The 16,461-nt window shown below is 39.9% G+C and overlaps 1 protein-coding gene across 4 annotated transcripts in view; it reads right to left on the bottom strand.

The window, feature by feature from the left end:
• Positions 1-16,461, bottom strand: part of CFAP126 (cilia and flagella associated protein 126) — a 32,893-nt gene that overhangs the window by 2,634 nt on the left and 13,798 nt on the right. For 2 of the 4 annotated variants that reach the window (XR_003508728.1, XR_003508727.1), the window contains exon 1: positions 1,195-2,933. The exons of 1 other annotated variant lie outside the window; for it this stretch is intronic. Coding sequence is in view for 1 of the 3 variants with exons in the window: in XM_027527680.1 (XP_027383481.1) it covers positions 1,195-1,221 (27 nt within the window). In the remaining 2 variants the exon portion in view is untranslated. Of the gene's footprint in view, positions 1-1,194; positions 2,934-16,461 lie in introns of those variants that run through there. One more of the 4 variants, XM_027527680.1, reaches the window with a different exon arrangement.

Here is a 16,461-nt window from a genome sequence, read left to right as displayed (position 1 = left end):
ACATGATCAATAGTTGGTTGAATCTGTGAATGTGGAACCCTGGATACGGAGGGCTGACTGTTAAGTTAGATGCAGATTTTCAATTGTGTGGGGATCTGTGCCCTAATTCCTGCCTTGTTCAAGGATCAGCTATATAAAGAATACTGGATTTTGAAGATTTAGTACCAAAAAAAGGGAATGTGAAACATGTAACTATAATTTAAAATATTGATTAAATATTAGAAATAATATTTTGGACTTACCAGGCTAAATTAAATACATTATTAAAATTAACTTTTTCTTTTAAATGTTTCTCATGTAGCTACCAACCCACTCCAGTACTCTTGCCTGGAAAATCCCATGGATGGAGGAGCCTGGTAGGCTGCGGTGCCTGGGGTTGTGAAGAGTCAGACACGACTTAGTTTTCACTTTTCACTTTCATGCATTGGAGAAGGAAATGGCAACCCACTCTGGTGTTCTTGCCTAGAGAATCCCAGGGACAGCGGAGCCTGGTGGGCTGCCGTCTATGGGGTTGCACAGAGTCAGACATGACTGAAGCGACTTAGCAGCAACAGCAGCATGTAGCTAACAGAAAATTTGAAGTTACATTTGTGATTCACATTATCTTTTTATTATAGTACTGGTCTAGACCAGGGTCAGCAAACTCTGGCCCATGCGCCAAATCCATCCTCCTGTCTGTTTTGAGATGACCTGAGAAAGCTAAGAACTGTTTTTAATAGATGAACATTGGCAGTTGATTTGATAAAAGGGAACACTAACTTTGTATTCCAATTAAGCAAAAATATTTTCTCATCCTATAAGAATTTCATTCTTTTCATTAATAATATAAAAAATTATACTGTTATATTTTGAATTTTGTCAAAAACTTTATGGAAAATGTTTTCTCTCATACCTATATAGTATCTTTATTCACTTGGCCCACAGAGGCTAAAATATTTCCTCTCTGGCCCTTTCCAGAAAAAAATTTGCTGACCTCTGGATTAGAGCCTACAATCTTGATGCAGAAATACTTATTACTTGTACTTTAGGCCCTCCCTCCCCTGAGAGCCAAGAAGTTAAAAAAAAAAAAATACTATCACATAGCACTTTTTTTTTCTGTCTATTCAGTAATGAGAATCCTATGGGAGGGGTCAGGCAAAAGGTGGACTCTGGAAGGCAAAATTAAATGTTAAAGAAAAGGAAAAAAGTGCTTACCTGGTTGGCACTGTAGTTAGTGGCCATGATCCTGCCACTTCCTGCTGTTTACCTTTGTTGCCTGGCAACCGCAGAAGGCAGCCCTTGCGGAAGGGCCTTGCAATTAGGGGCGGCCTTTTGCTTCTTGTTATTCATTTTATTGGCTGATAGTGCCCCCAGTATTCTCCCCTGAAACTTAGGTGCATTTTCATTTTAGAGATGTGAGGGACAGAGTAAATAAATGGGGGAAAACTGGTTGAATAGCAGCCCTGACTTTTCTAGCGTAACTTCTAGGTTCTTAGCATGCTTAAGAACTTCCAGATTGTCTTTGACTGGGCTCTTTAACCACCCTAGCAAATCATGGAGCCCAAGAGCAGTGCTTGTTCTTTGGGTGGAGTGGTGTAATGTACAACATACTTTAGAGCCAGACACTGGGGTCTGAGTCCTTATTCAACACAGGAACACAGGAGCTGTGTGATATAAAGCAATTGACATCCCTTCACTGAATTTCTGTAGTCGTTTGTATTGTGAAGATGATATAACAGAACCTTAACCGGGGAAACGAGGTAAAGTGAATAGAGTATCTAGATCATGTGCTCAGTACTGCCAAGACCCTGTTTACAGGGTACACTACTTCATTTTCTCAGACAGAACAAAGGAATGATGTTTTAAAAAGCAGTCGATTCAGATTTGTCCCCAGGAAGAAAAACATATCTTATCCTTTGTTCTTAATTGACTCCTGTCTCTACCATCACTCTCTAGAATCATACAGCCTAAGAATACAGGTGCTTGATGTAGGCTGGGTTGACTGGAATCCATAGTTGGTGCCATGAGACTGAGCAGGGAGGATGAAAGAACGCTGTAGTGTGGAAAGTAACAGATTCAGAAGATGAAGTGGTGATGCTAGGACACAAACCTAATCTGTTGGATTAGGCGACCTCTCTGAGGCTCATCTAAAATGGCATTATCAGACCTATCTACTGGGTTGTTAGGGAGAAAGTGGAATTGTGCTTTCTGAATTGTAAAGTTTATGTGTAAGGTGTTAAGATGAAAGGAAAAAAACTAAGAAATAAGTTGTCAAAAAAAAAAAAAAATAGATCATTGAGAACCAGGAGAGCATTTTAGTGGATGCTTGTCAGTCCTTCTCCCGTCCTTCTTCCCCCAAAGTACTTATTCCAATCAATACACCAAGTAGAAGAACACTCATACACTTCTAGAGGTGGAGGTAGAAACAGCTCTTATTTTAGAGGTAGTTAACAGATGGATAATACGAGGTCTGGAAAGGAGACTCGTATGTTCAGTCGCTGAGGTTCTCATCACTCTCTAGAGTGATATTTTGGTCCCTAAAGCCATGATTATACTTAAGCAAGCATCACCATCTCTCTTAGAACTTCTGTCTTTAGCTGGTATGCTTTTCTAATAGAGATGTAATGTTATACGATGGTTGCACTCTTATTTTTTTAATTAACTAGTTTTTGTTTCATTTAAAAAAATGTACATGGGGAAAAAAGTTTCATTTTTACAGAAGGGTATTTAATGAAGAGCAAATCTCCATCTGACTTCAGCTCCCATTCCTGCTCCTCAAAGGCAACTACTGTTATTATTTTCTTGTGTCTCCTTCCAGAAATATTATAGGCATTCTTAGACTAATGGGAGTAAGCTGTCCACATTGTTTGGTGATTTGCTTTTTTGACCATTTTGGAGATTTTTTTCATAGCAGTATATTATTTCATTTTAGGGTATGCTGCTAAGTCACTTCAGTCGTGTCGGACTCTGTGTGACCCCATAGACGGCAGCCCACCAGGCTCCCCCGTCCCTGGGATTCTCCAGGCAAGAACACTGGAGTGGGTTGCCATTTCCTTCTCCAATGCATGAAAGTGAAAGGTGAAAGTGAATTCACTCAGTCGTGTCCAACTCTTAGTGACCCCATGGACCGCAGCCTACCAGGCTCCTCCGCCCATGGGATTCTCCAGGCGAGAGTACTGGAGTGGGCTGCCATCGCCTTCTCCATTTTAGGGTATACCATCATGTATTTTTTAGTCTAATTTAGATGATATTTAGGTCATCTTCAGTCTTTTGCTGTTACATACATTGCTGCAATGAAAATCTATATCTACCTATATATCATTATGAGTATAAAGATATATATATATAGAGAGAGAGAGAAGTATATGGCTTTATGAGTATAAAGATATATATAGAGAGAGATAGAAGCATATGTCTTTATGAATGTATGTGATTAGTAGGATAATTCTAAAAGTGAACTGCAAACTCACAGGGTTTATGAACTTAGAACACGAGTAGACAATATCAAATTGCTGCTCAAAGACACTGCCAGTTTATACATCTGCTAGTGGTACACGTGAGCGCCTAGTTCTCCACTCGCTTTCCAACACTACACCAATGGTTTCCCTGTTTTTGTCCACCCGATAATAAGAACTAATATGGTTACTATATGCCATGCAGTCTTCATTGCTTTTTATAATATTTTCTCCTTTTGTTCTCACAAGAACCCAGGCCTAGGAAACAAGAGAATGCAGTGAGGAGTAGAACCAGGATTCAATCTCAAGTGTTCTGACTCTAGAGCAATCAGTTTTAACCACTACACTGTATTGCTTCTTAACTGTAGGTGAAACGTGGTGTTTCATTTTTTACATTTTCATTTCTTTAATTATGAGTTTTTTTCCCCCTTATGTTTATATGTTTTGTTTCTTTTTTTTTCCCCTGAAAATAGCCTTTCATGTTTTTCGCCATTTGCTATTGGGCTGTTGATCATTTATATTAACTGTCTGAAACTTCATGTATTGAGGAAATCAGCCCTTTGTCAACTATGTTACAGACATTTTCCCCCAGGTTTTCATTTAATTTTCGTTTGTGGCTTTTTTTTTTTTTTTTGCCATAGACATCTTCTTAATATTTATGTAGTCAAATATATTACTCTTTCTTTCTGTGCTTCCAGATCTTATCCTTTGAAAGCTTTTTGTAAGTTCCAGTATTTACCCCTGGTTACAGTTTTTTTTTTTTTTGGTTACAGTTTTTATATGTAAATTTTTGTTCTGTTGGTATTTGTTTTGGTGACTAAGCTGAGGTCAGTCTCTAGATACCTAACTAGTTGTCTCAGCATCATTTACTGAATAAGCCGTCTTTTCCTACTGACTTGAAATACGACCTTTATTGTATTCCCGAATATTTGGGTCTCTTTCTGGATCCTCTAGCCCATTCTTCTGTGGGGAGACGTGACCATTTTAAGTTATTTGTGTCTCTTTAAAATCCATGGTTCAATCCTGCCTGAGTCCTATGTGAATTCTCCACTTAGTGTTTCACAGACACTTACAGGAATTGTAATATAATTAGTAACAGGCATTTACAAGCTCCTAATAAAATCATATTAAATTTTAGCCGTTCTTCTGATTGACTGCTTGACTTCAGGTACAGCTGTTGTTCTTTCATCAAACCAACTCTTTCAAAGTTGGAAGGGTTCATACAGGCCCCACTGAAAAAATAGGCCTCACGATATTTTCATGATTTGATTCAGTTCTCTAATGCCTGAAACAGACTATTCAGTTCAGTTCAGTTCAGTCGCTCAGTCATGTCAGACTCTTTGCAACCCACGGACTGCAGCATGCCAGGCTTCTCTGTCCGTCACCAATTTCCAGAGCTCACTCAAACTCATGTCCATCGAGTAAGAGATGCCATCCAACCATCTCATCCTCTGTCGTCCCCTTCTCCTCCCGCCTCCAATCTTTGCCAGCATCAGTCTTTTCTAATGAGTCAGTTCTTCGCATCATGTGGCCAAAGAACTGGAGTTTCAGCTACAGCATCAGTCCTTCCAATGAATATTCAGGACTGATTTCCTTTAGGATAGACTGGTTGGATCTCCTTGCAGTCCAACGGACACTCAAGAGTGTTCTCCAACACCACAGTTCAAAAGCATCAATTTTTCGGCGCTCAGCTTTCTTTATAGTCCAACTCTCATATCCATACATGACTATTGGAAAAGCCATAGCTTTGACTAGACAGAACTTTGTTGGCAAAGTAATATAGCTGCTTTTTAATATGCTGTCTAGAAATGGTATGGACCTAACAGAAGCAGAAGATATTAAGAAGGTGGCAAGAATACACAGAAGATCTGTACCAAAGGGATCTTCACAACCCAGATAATCATGAAGATGTGATCACTCATACTCACCTAGAGCTGGACATCCTGGAATGTGAAGTCAGGTGGACCTTAGGAAGCATCATTAAGAACGAAGCTAGTGGAAGTGATGGAATTCCAGTTGAGCTATTTCAAATCGTAAAAGATGGTGCTGTGAAAGTGCTGTACTCAATATGTCAGCAAATTTGGAAAACTCAGCAGTGGCCATCAGACTGGAAAAGGTCAGTTTTCATTCCAATCCCAAAGAAAGGCAATGCCAAAGAATGCTCGAACTACCGCACAATTGCACTCATCTCACACGCTAGTAAAGTAATGCTCAACATTCTCCAAGCCAGGCTTCAGCAATACGTGAACTGTGAATTTCCAGATTTTCAAGCTGGTTTTAGAAAAGGCAGAGGAACCAGAGATCAAATTGCCAACATCCGTTGGATCATTGAAAAAGCAAGAGATTTTCAGAAAAACGTCTATTTCTGCTTTATTGACTATGCCAAAGCCTTTGACTGTGGTAATAAACTGTGGAAAATTCTGACAGAGATGGGAATACCAGACCACCTGACCTGCCTCTTGAGAAACCTGTATACAGGTCAGGAAGCAACAGTTAGAACTGGACATTGAACAACAGACTGGTTCCAAATAGGAAAAGGAGTACGTCAAGGCTCTATATTGTCACCCTGCTTATTTAACTTATTTGCAGAGTACATCATGAGAAACGCTGGGCTGGATGAAGCACAAACTGGAATCAAGATTGTCGGGAGGAATATCAATAATCTCAGATATGCAGATGATACCACCCTTATGGCAGAAAGTGAAGAGAAACTAAAAAGCCTCTTGATGAAAGTGAAAGAGGAGAGTGAAAAAGTTGGCTTAAACTCAACATTCAGAAAACTAAGATCATGGCATCTGGTCCCATCATTTCATGGCAAATGTGGAAACAGTGGAAACAGTGGCTGACTTTATTGTGGGGGGCTCCAAAATCACTGCAGATGGTGATTGCAGCCATGATTAAGACTGTTGCTCCTTGGAAGAAAAGTTATGACCAACCTAGACAGCATATTAAAAAGCAGAGACATTACTTTGCCAACAAAGGTCCGTCTAGTCAAGGCTATGGTTTTTCCAGTAGTCATGTATTGGTGTGAGAGTTGGACTATAAAGAAAGCTGAGTGCCAAAGAACTGATGCTTTTAAATTGTGGTGTTGAAGAAGACTCTTGAGAGTCCCTTGGACTGCAAGGAGATCCAATCAGTCCATCCTAAAGGAGATCAGTCCTGGGTATTCACTGGAGGGACTGATGCTGAAGCTGAAACTCCAATATTTTGGCCACCTGATGTGGAGAGCTAATTCATTTGAAAAGACCCTGATGCTGGGAAAGATTGAGGGCAGGAGGAGAAGGGGACGACAAAGGATAAGATGGTTGGATGGCATCACCGACTCAATGGACATGGGTTTGGGTGGATTTCGGGAGTTGGTGATGGACAGGGAGGCCTGGCATGCTGCAGTTCATGGGGGTCGCAAAGAGTCGGACACGACTGAGCAACTGAACTGGAACTAGGTTGGTCATAGCTTTCCTTCCAAGGAGCAAGCATCTTTTAATTTCCTGGCTACAGACATCATCATCTGCAATGATTTTGGAGCCCAAAAAATAAAGTCTGTCACTGTTTCCATTGTTTCCCCATCTATTTGCCATGAAGTGATGGGATTAGATGCCATGATCTTAGTTTTCTGAATGTTGAGTTTTAAGCCAACTTTTTCACTCTCCTCTTTCACTTTCTTCAAGAGGCTCTTTAGTTCTTCTTACTTTCTGCCATGAGGGTGGTGTCATGTGCATATCTGAGGTTATTGATATTTCTCCTGGCAATCTTGATTCCAGCTTGTGCTTCATCCAGCCCGGCATTTTGCATAATGTACTCTCCATATGAGTTAAATAAGAAGGGTGACAATATTCAGCCTTGATGTACTCCTTTCTGGATTTGGAACCAGTCTGTTGTTCCATGTCCAGTTCTAACTGTTGCTTCTTGACCTGCATACAGATTTCTCAGGAGGCAGGTCAGGTGGTCTGGTATTCCCATCTCTTTAAGAAGATGGTACTCTTTCCACAGTTTGTTGTGATCCACATAGTCAAAGGCTTTGGCGCAGTCAATAAAGCAGAAGTAGATGTTTTTCTGGAACTCTCTCACTTTTTCGATGATCCAATGGATGTTGGCAATTTGATCTCTGGTTCCTCTGCCTTTTCTAAATCCAGTTTGAACTACTGGAAGTTCTCGGTTCATGTACTATTGAAGCCTGGCTTGGAGAATGTTGAGCATTACTTTGCTAGCATGTGAGATGAGTGCAATTATGCAGTAGTTTGAACATTCTTTGGCATTGCCTTTTTGGGGACTGGAATGAAAACTGACCTTTTCCAGTCCTGTGGCCACTGCTGAGTTTTCCAAATTTGCTGGCATATTGACTGCAGCACTTTCAAAGCATCATCTTTTAGGATTTTAAATAGCTCAACTGGAATTCCATCACCTCCACCAGCTTTGTTTGTAATGATGTTTCCTAAGGCCCACTTGACTTTGCACTCCAGGATGTCTGGCTCTAGGTGAGTGATCACGCCATCATGGTTATCTGGGTCATGTTGATCTTTTTTGTATAGTTCTTCTGGGTATTCTTGCCACCTCTTCTTAATATCTTCTGCTTCTGTTAGGTCCTTACCATTTCTGTCCTGTATCGTGCCCATCTTTGCATGAAATTTTCCCTTGGTATGTCTAATTTTCTTGAAGAGATCTCTAGTCTTTCCCATTCTATTGTTTTCCTCTTATTTCTTTGCACTGATCACTGAGGAAGGCTTTCTTATCTCTCTTTGCTATTCTTTGGAACTCTGCATTCAAATGGGTATATATTTCCTTTTCTCCTTTGCCTGTAGTGTTTCTTCCCTTCTTGGCTATCTGTAAGGCCTCCTCAGCAACCATTTTGCCTTTTTGCATTTCTTTTTCCTGGGGATGGTCTTGATCACTGCCCCCTGTACCATGTCATGAACCTCCATCCATGGTTCATCAGGCACTCTGTCTATCAGGTCTAATCCCTTGAATCTATTTCTAACTTCCACTGTATAATTTTAAGGGATTAGATTTAGGTCATACCTCAATGGTCTGGTGGTTTTGCCTACTTTCTTCAATTTAAATCTGAATTTGGCAATAAGGAGTTCATGATCTGAACCACAGTCAGCTCCCGTTCTTGTGTTTGCTGACTGTATAGAGCTTCTCCATCTTTGGCTGCAAAGAATATAATCAATCTGATTTTGGTGTTGACCATCTGGTGAGGTCCATGTGTAGAGTCTTTCTTATGTTGTTGGAAGAAGGTGTTGCTATGACCAGTGTGTTCTCTTGGCAAAACTCTGTTAGCCTTTGCCCTGCTTCATTTTGTACTCCAAGGCCAAACTTTCCTGTTACTCCAGGTATCTCTTGACTTCCTACTTTTGCATTCCAGTCCCCTATCATGAAAAGGACGTCTTTTAGTTTTTTCTGAAGGTCTTGTAGGTCTTCATAGAACCGTTCAACTTCAGCTTCTTCAGCATTACTGGTTGGGGCATAGACTTGGATTACTGTGATACTGAATGGTTTGCCTTGGAAATGAACAGGGATCATTCTGTCATTTTTGAGACTGCATCCAAGTACTGCATTTCAGACTCTTTGGTTGACTATGATGGCTATTCCATTTCTTCTGAGGGATTCTTGCCCACAGTAGTAGATATAATGGCATTCCAGTCCATTTTAGTTCACTGATTCCTAAAATGTCGATGTTCACTCTTGCCATCTCTTGTTTGGCCACTTGCAATGTACCTTGATTCATGGACCTGACATTCCAGGTTCCTCTGCAGTATTGCTCTTTACAGCATCGGAGCTTGCTTCTATCACCAGTCACATCCACAACTGGGCTTTGTTTTTGCTTTGGCTCTGTCTCTTCATTCTTTCTGGAGTTATTTCTTCACCGATCTCCACTAGCATATTGGGCACCTACCGACCTGGGGAGTTCATTTTTCAGTGTCCTTTCTTTTTGCCTTTTCATACTGTTCCTTAGACCATTAAGAAATCTTTTATTTGGATTGGGATAATCTGCCATTGAACAACAAACTTACTTTGTGTCTAGAGGAAATGTATGAACTGTATAATTGAGGGCAGCTACCACCTTGAGCACTGGAATCAGATTGCATGGATTAAATTCTAGTTCTGCCTAAATGTGTGACTTTGGATAAGTTAGTTGATCCTCCTGGATCTGAGTACCCTTATGGTGTGAAATGAGCATATTTTAGTTTTGAGCATTAAACATACATAACATGCCTAGTAGGTGCTTGATGCATAGTGAGTGTTCAATAATTTTAGCATTAATTTGGCTCAAGACTGCCCAGTAAACAGAAATACATATTCAGGTTACCTGAAACAGGTAAGGGGAGAATTTTTTATAAAGTTATAGGATATTCATAACAGATTTCAAAAGTAGATAGTATAGTTTGGGTCTCAGAGGGTATTAGAATCTGGACGATAGAACATGATCAGGAAGGGAGATTTTTTTCCTCCATCTCTTTTTCCTCTTCAAATCAGCCAACTGATTTGCTTCCTCACTGACAGCCACCATCCTGAGATAACTTGGGTTCATACCTTTCTTGCAACCTTATGAGAAAGAGTCTTAACTAATGCAGCAGGAGGGAATGGGAAGAACAGAAAGAATGCTGGTTAGTTTAAGTGGAGAGAGACCATAGAAGGTAAAACTTTTGCTTTGAAGCAGCGGATCTTCTTTTAAACAAATAGGTAATAACTTTCCCACAGTCAGTTATCAGTTTTCTGTGTAGTTTTCCATGCTTTTGAATAGAAATAGTAGGGATTTCCTGGCGGTCTAGTGGTTAAGACTCCATGTTCCCAATGCAAGGGGCACAGTTGTTCTTTGATCAGGGAACTGAAATCCCACATGCTTCACAAAATGAAATAAAAATAAAACAAATTTTTTAAAGGATAGAAATAATACATAGAAAAACATATTTTATTAATTACCTTTTTCATATATCACAGCATACATACTACTTCGTTTTTAAGATCAAAAGATATATTTTGAATATCATTAAATATTAGTGCATAAAGAGGTTCCTTGCTTTTTTACAGCTGCATAGTATCACACTGATGATGTATTATAATTTATCTAACCAGTTTCCTGTTGTTGAACATTTAGTTTGTTTTTAAACTTTTGCTATCACAATGCAGCAATGACTAACTTTGTACATGTGTTATTTTTCATTGTGTGAGTATATTTGTATGATAAATTTATAGAAATAAGATTGTGAAGTCAAAAGTTATGTGCAATTTGATAGATACTGCCAAATTGCCTTCTAGAGGTCATTCCCTCTCCAACCATGTATCAGAGATCTTGAAGCCTTGATAGATTGGTTAGATCTTCAAGTTTGCTTTTATCCTGCATCTCTTCCCAGACATTAAAGAAAAGTTGTGTTGTTAGGTAAACTATCTCATTTAGTGCTTTCTAATTAGTAACAGTCAAAAGTTTCTACTTGAACTTTCAGTGTATTTTTACTTCCTATGGCAATTTTTTCCCCCTTTTTTGTCATGCAGCTTGCAGGCTCTTAGTTCCCCAACCAGGAATTGAACCCAGGCCCTTGGCAGTGAAATCTCAGTCCTAACCACTGGATGGCCAGGGAATTCCCCCCATGGCAATTTTAAAACCAGAAGAATCATTAGTAGCCTCAATAGTAAAAACTTGGTTGTTGTTGTTTTTCAGTCGCCAAGTCGTGTCCGACTATTTGAGACCCCGTGGGCTGCAGTACGCCAGGAATCCCAGTCCTTCCCACCCCCGAGAGTTTGCTCAGGTTCATATGCATCGAGTCCGAGATGCTATCTAAACATCTCAATCCTCTGTCGCCCTCTTCTCCTTTTGCCCTCAGTCTTTCCCAACATCAGGTTCTTTTCTAATGAGTCAGCTCTTTGCATCGAGTAGCCAAAGGATTGGAGCTTCAGCTTCTCAAGAGTCTTCTCCAGCACCACAATCCTAAGGCATCAATTCTTCGGCACTCAGCTTTCTTTTTTTTTTTTTTTTTTTAATGAAAGGGTGCTGACTCAGCTAGTGTCTTAATCTGTTCAGGCTGCTGTAGCAAAATAACATAGACTGGATGGCTTAAACCACAGACATTTATGTCCTTCAGTTCTAGAGACTGGAAGTCAAAGTGCAGGGAGCCAGTCGATTGCATATTCTGGTGACAACTCTTTTCATGGCTTGCAATCAGCTACCTTCTCACTGTGTTTTCACATGGTAGAGAAAGATGGCTGTCATCCTCAGATTAGGACCTCTACCTTTATTCACTCATTTAACCTTAATTACCTCCTAAAAACCCTATATCCAAATACAGTCACACTGGAGATGAACACATCAAGATAAGATTTTTAAAATTTTTTAATTGAAGGATAATTGCTTTACAGAATTTTGTTGTTTTCTGTCAAATGTCAACATGAATCAGCCATAGGTATACATATGTCCCTTCCCTCCATAAAATTTTTTTAATGGTGTTTAACATAAACAGTTTTTTTTTTTTTTTAGTTGTTCAACTTTACCTGTCCAAGTAAAATTTGAAGCTACTGTATTACTTGCTTTTTACTATTTATCCTATCTGTTCGCATGTCTTTGTTTTATTTAGTTATTTATTTGCTTCTTCTTTCCTTCTTCTTGGATTATTTTCTATTACTTTATCATCTCTCTCCATTAGCTTGGAAGTTATATGTGTTTTGTTTTTTTTTTCCCCAAATCTTCCCACCCTCTCCCTCTCCCACAGAGTCCATAAGACTGTTCTATACATCAGTGTCTCTTTTGCTGTCTCGTATACAGGGTTATCGTTACCATCTTTCTAAATTCCATATATATGCGTTAGTATACTGTATTGGTGTTTTTCCTTCTGGCTTACTTCACTCTGTATAATAGGCTCCAGTTTCATCCACCTCATTAGAACTGATTCAAATGCATTCTTTTTAATGGCTAAGTAATACTCCATTGTGTATATGTACCACAGCTTTCTTATCCATTCATCTGCTGATGGACATCTAGGTTGCTTCCATGTCCTGGCTATTATAAACAGTGCTGCGATGAACATTGGGGTACACGTGTCTCTTTCCCTTCTGGTTTCCTCAGTGTGTATGCCCAGCAGTGGGATTGCTGGATCATAAGGCAGTTCTATTTCCAGTTTTTTAAGGAATCTCCACACTGTTCTCCATAGTGGCTGTACTAGTTTGCATTCCCACCAACAGTGTAAGAGGGTTCCCTTTTCTCCACACCCTCTCCAGCATTTATTATTTGTAGACTTTTGGATCGCAGCCATTCTGACTGGTGTGAAATGGTACCTCATAGTGGTTTTGATTTGCATTTCTCTGATAATGAGTGATGTTGAGCATCTTTTCATGTGTTTGTTAGCCATCTGTATGTCTTCTTTGGAGAAATGTCTATTTAGATCTTTGGCCCATTTTTTGATTGGGTCATTTATTTTTCTGGAGTTGAGCTGTAGGAGTTGCTTGTATATTTTTGAGATTAGTTGTTTGTCGGTTGCTTCATTTGCTATTATTTTCTCCCATTCTGAAGGCTGTCTTTTCACCTTGCTAATAGTTTCCTTTGATGTGCAGAAGCTTTTAAGTTTAATTAGGTCCCATTTGTTTATTTTTGCTTTTATTTCCAATATTCTGGGAGGTGGGTCATAGAGGATCCTGCTGTGATGTATGTCAGAGAGTGTTTTGCCTATGTTCTCCTCTAGGAGTTTTATAGTTTCTGGTCTTACGTTGAGATCTTTAATCCATTTTGAGTTTATTTTTGTATATGGTGTTAGAAAGTGTTCTAGTTTCATTCTTTTACAAGTGGTTGACCAGATTTCCCAGCACCACTTGTTAAAGAGATTGTCTTTAATCCATTGTATATTCTTGCCTCCTTTGTCAAAGATAAGGTGTCCATATGTGCGTGGATTTATCTCTGGGCTTTCTATTTTGTTCCATTGATCTATATTTCTGTCTTTGTGCCAGTACCATACTGTCTTGATAACTGTGGCTTTGTAGTAGAGCCTGAAGTCAGGTAGGTTGATTCCTCCAGTTCCAATCCTAAGGCATCAATTCTTCGGCACTCAGCTTTCTTTATAGTACAACTCTCACATTTATACATGACTACTGGAAAAACCATAACTTTGATTATATGTATCTTTGTTGGCAGAGTGATGTCTCTACTTTTTAATATGCTGTCTATGTTTGTCATAGCTTTTCTTCCAAGGAGCAAGCGTCTTTTAATTTCATGGCTGCAGTTACCTTCCACAGTGATATTGGAACCCAAGAAAATAAAATCTGTCACTGCTTCCACTTTTTCCCCTTCTATTTTTTCTTGAAGTGATGAGACCAGATGCTGTGATCTTAGTTTTTTGAAAATTGAATTTCAAGCCAGCTTTTCACTCTCTTCTTTCACTTCATCAAGAGGCTTTTTAGTTCCTCTTCACTTTCTACCATTAGAGTGGTATCATCTCATCTATTACATAGTTTAGCGAACAGCTCTTGAAGGTTTCTTCCAGATGGCTCCAAAGTGCCCTGCATGCTATTTCACTGGGGCAGGTGATGATGGGTCTTAGAGTGGAGACTTGGCTTTTGCCTGTTTTCCTGAGCTAACAGGATCTTATCCAACCAGCTATTGGCCCGTCTTTGAAGTATTTAAACTTCCTGTTTTCTATATATTTTTATAGGAACTGAAGACACAGTTGTGTACACAGTAAATACTGAAAATTTTGGCTGCAAATATAGAAACGATTTCAAAAATTCTCTATAGATTACAAATTTCTGACCCTATTTTCTTTCCTGCGATGGGGCTGCAAAGAGTTGGACGTGACTGAGTCCACACACACTAAGTACCACGTATGAAGATGCTAGAGGAATTCAATAGGTGGGCAGGTGGAGAGGTGGGGTTAAGAGATTCCTAGGTAGTTTTTCAATATTGCTCTGTATATTAGGAAAAACTTCAGTCCTCCTTTACTCTCACACTACTATCTTATTAACACTTTTGACACCAGATGTGGCGGGGGGAGGTTTACCCATATAAGTAATTCCATGACACAAGCTGGGTATCCTACAATTTAGCTCAAGGAGATAATATCTGGTGACAACATCAGACCCCACAGGTTAAGGGCTCAGTCCCACAAGACTGCCTGCCCTCCTACCCTTCAGATCCCAATTGCCAAGTCCAGGTTGCTACTTGTGCTTCTAATCAATCAGCTGTAAGTCAGAGGTTCCCATAATCCCCTCCTTGAGTTTAGGTAATTTGCTAGAATGGCTCACGGAACTCAAGAAAGTACTCTTTACTGCTTTTTATAAAAGGCAATGACAGGGGACTTCCCTGGTAGTCTCGTGGTGAAGAATCCACCATGCAGTGCAAGGGACTTGGGTTCAATCCCTGGTGGGTCAGCTAAGATCCCACGTGCCACAGAGCAGCTAAGTCTGCGTGGCACAAAAAGAGAAGTCCGAATGATGCAACAAAGAGCCTGTGTGCTGCCACAAGGACCCAGAACAGCCAAAATAAAATTTCTTTAAAAGAATATGATAAAGGATACTGATGAACCTCCAGATGGAAGAGATGCTCAGGAAAGGTGTGTGGGAAGCAGTGTGGAGCTCCCATATCCTCTGCAGGCCTGCCACTCTCCCTGGAAACTCTCCAAACCTTACTTATCTTATTGGGATTTCCATGGAGGCTTTATCACACAGGTCTAATCCATCCTTAACTCCACTTCCAGCACCTCTCCCTTGTACAGAGAATGGGGGTGGGGTTGAATTCTAAGTCTCTAATCACAATTTGGTCTTTCTGTGATCAGCTTTCATCCAGGAGCCCACCAAGAATCACCTCACTGGGAACAAAAGCACCCCTATTACCCAGGAAATTCCAAGCACTCTGTTAGGAACCAGGATCAAACACCAAATGTTAGCATAAAAGATGCTCCTAGAGCCTTTATGTTCTTGCCTGGAGAATCCCAGGGACGGGGGAGCCTGGTGGGCTGCTGTCTATGGGGTCACACAGAGTCGGACACGACTGAAGTGACTTAGCAGCAGCAGCAGCAGAGCCTTTATCACTTAGGTATTTACCAGGGTCAGGAGCTGTGTGGAAAAAACGTGGGCGGAGACCAATATATACATTTTTGATCATCTCACATGCTCATATAGACAATAGCCAAAAAGAGACAGAACTTATGTATTATATAATAAAAGTATTAGGATAAAGGTAACCATTAGAACAAAAATATAAACTCTTTTAAATATCAGAAGATATGTTTAAAAAGGAGGGAGGAAGCAAATGAAATAGATCATATGGTGAGAGACCTAAATATACAAAAAATATGTAACATAAAACCGTAAGGCAGGACTTCCCTGGTAGTACAGTGGATAAGAATCTGCCATGCCATGCAGGGGGCACTAGTTCGATCCCTGGTGGGGGAAGATTCCGCATGCCACACAGCAACTAAGCCTGTTTTTACCCCAGAACTGCTGAGCCCCCATGCCACAGCCACTGAAGCCCATGCTTTCAGAGCATATGCGCCACAACAAGGAGCGCCAGTGCAGGGAGAGGCCCTCGGATGCCAGTCAAAGAGTGGCCCCCACTCTCAGCTACTAGAGAAAGCCTGCACGCAGCAACACAGACTCAGTGCAACCAAAAATAAACAACTTTTTAAAAAAAGTAAGGCGGATCTAAGGCCAGACATATTGACTACATCAGTAAATATATAAATAAGCTTACCTCACCTGTTAAAATGAGTTTCATATTGACTACCAAAGCAAATTCCAACACTATGCTGTATAAAAGAAATATATCTAAATTGAAGAGATTCAGGAAGCCTAAAAATAAATGACTAAAAATGTACCAGAATTTTTTCTGTAATTTAAGCAGGGGTTGCGGTTGTGATTATCCAAGAAAGTAGGATTCTGACTTAAAAGGTTTAAAAGAAAGAAATTTTTACCACAATTAAAAAATCAGAAGAATTATACTTAAAATGGGAGAAACAGAAACACATTAACAGTAACAGGAACTTTAACAAATTTCTCAGATCTAGGGAGAGAAAATGACGAGAAATTAGTACAGATAAGATAACCTAAACAA

The sequence above is a fragment of the Bos indicus x Bos taurus genome, chromosome 3, assembly GCF_003369695.1.
Source record: "Bos indicus x Bos taurus breed Angus x Brahman F1 hybrid chromosome 3, Bos_hybrid_MaternalHap_v2.0, whole genome shotgun sequence".
Classification (NCBI taxonomy): Eukaryota; Metazoa; Chordata; class Mammalia; order Artiodactyla; family Bovidae; genus Bos; species Bos indicus x Bos taurus.
The sequence above is the reverse complement of the archived record's forward strand: the minus strand, read 5'-3'. Positions and strand labels throughout refer to the sequence as shown.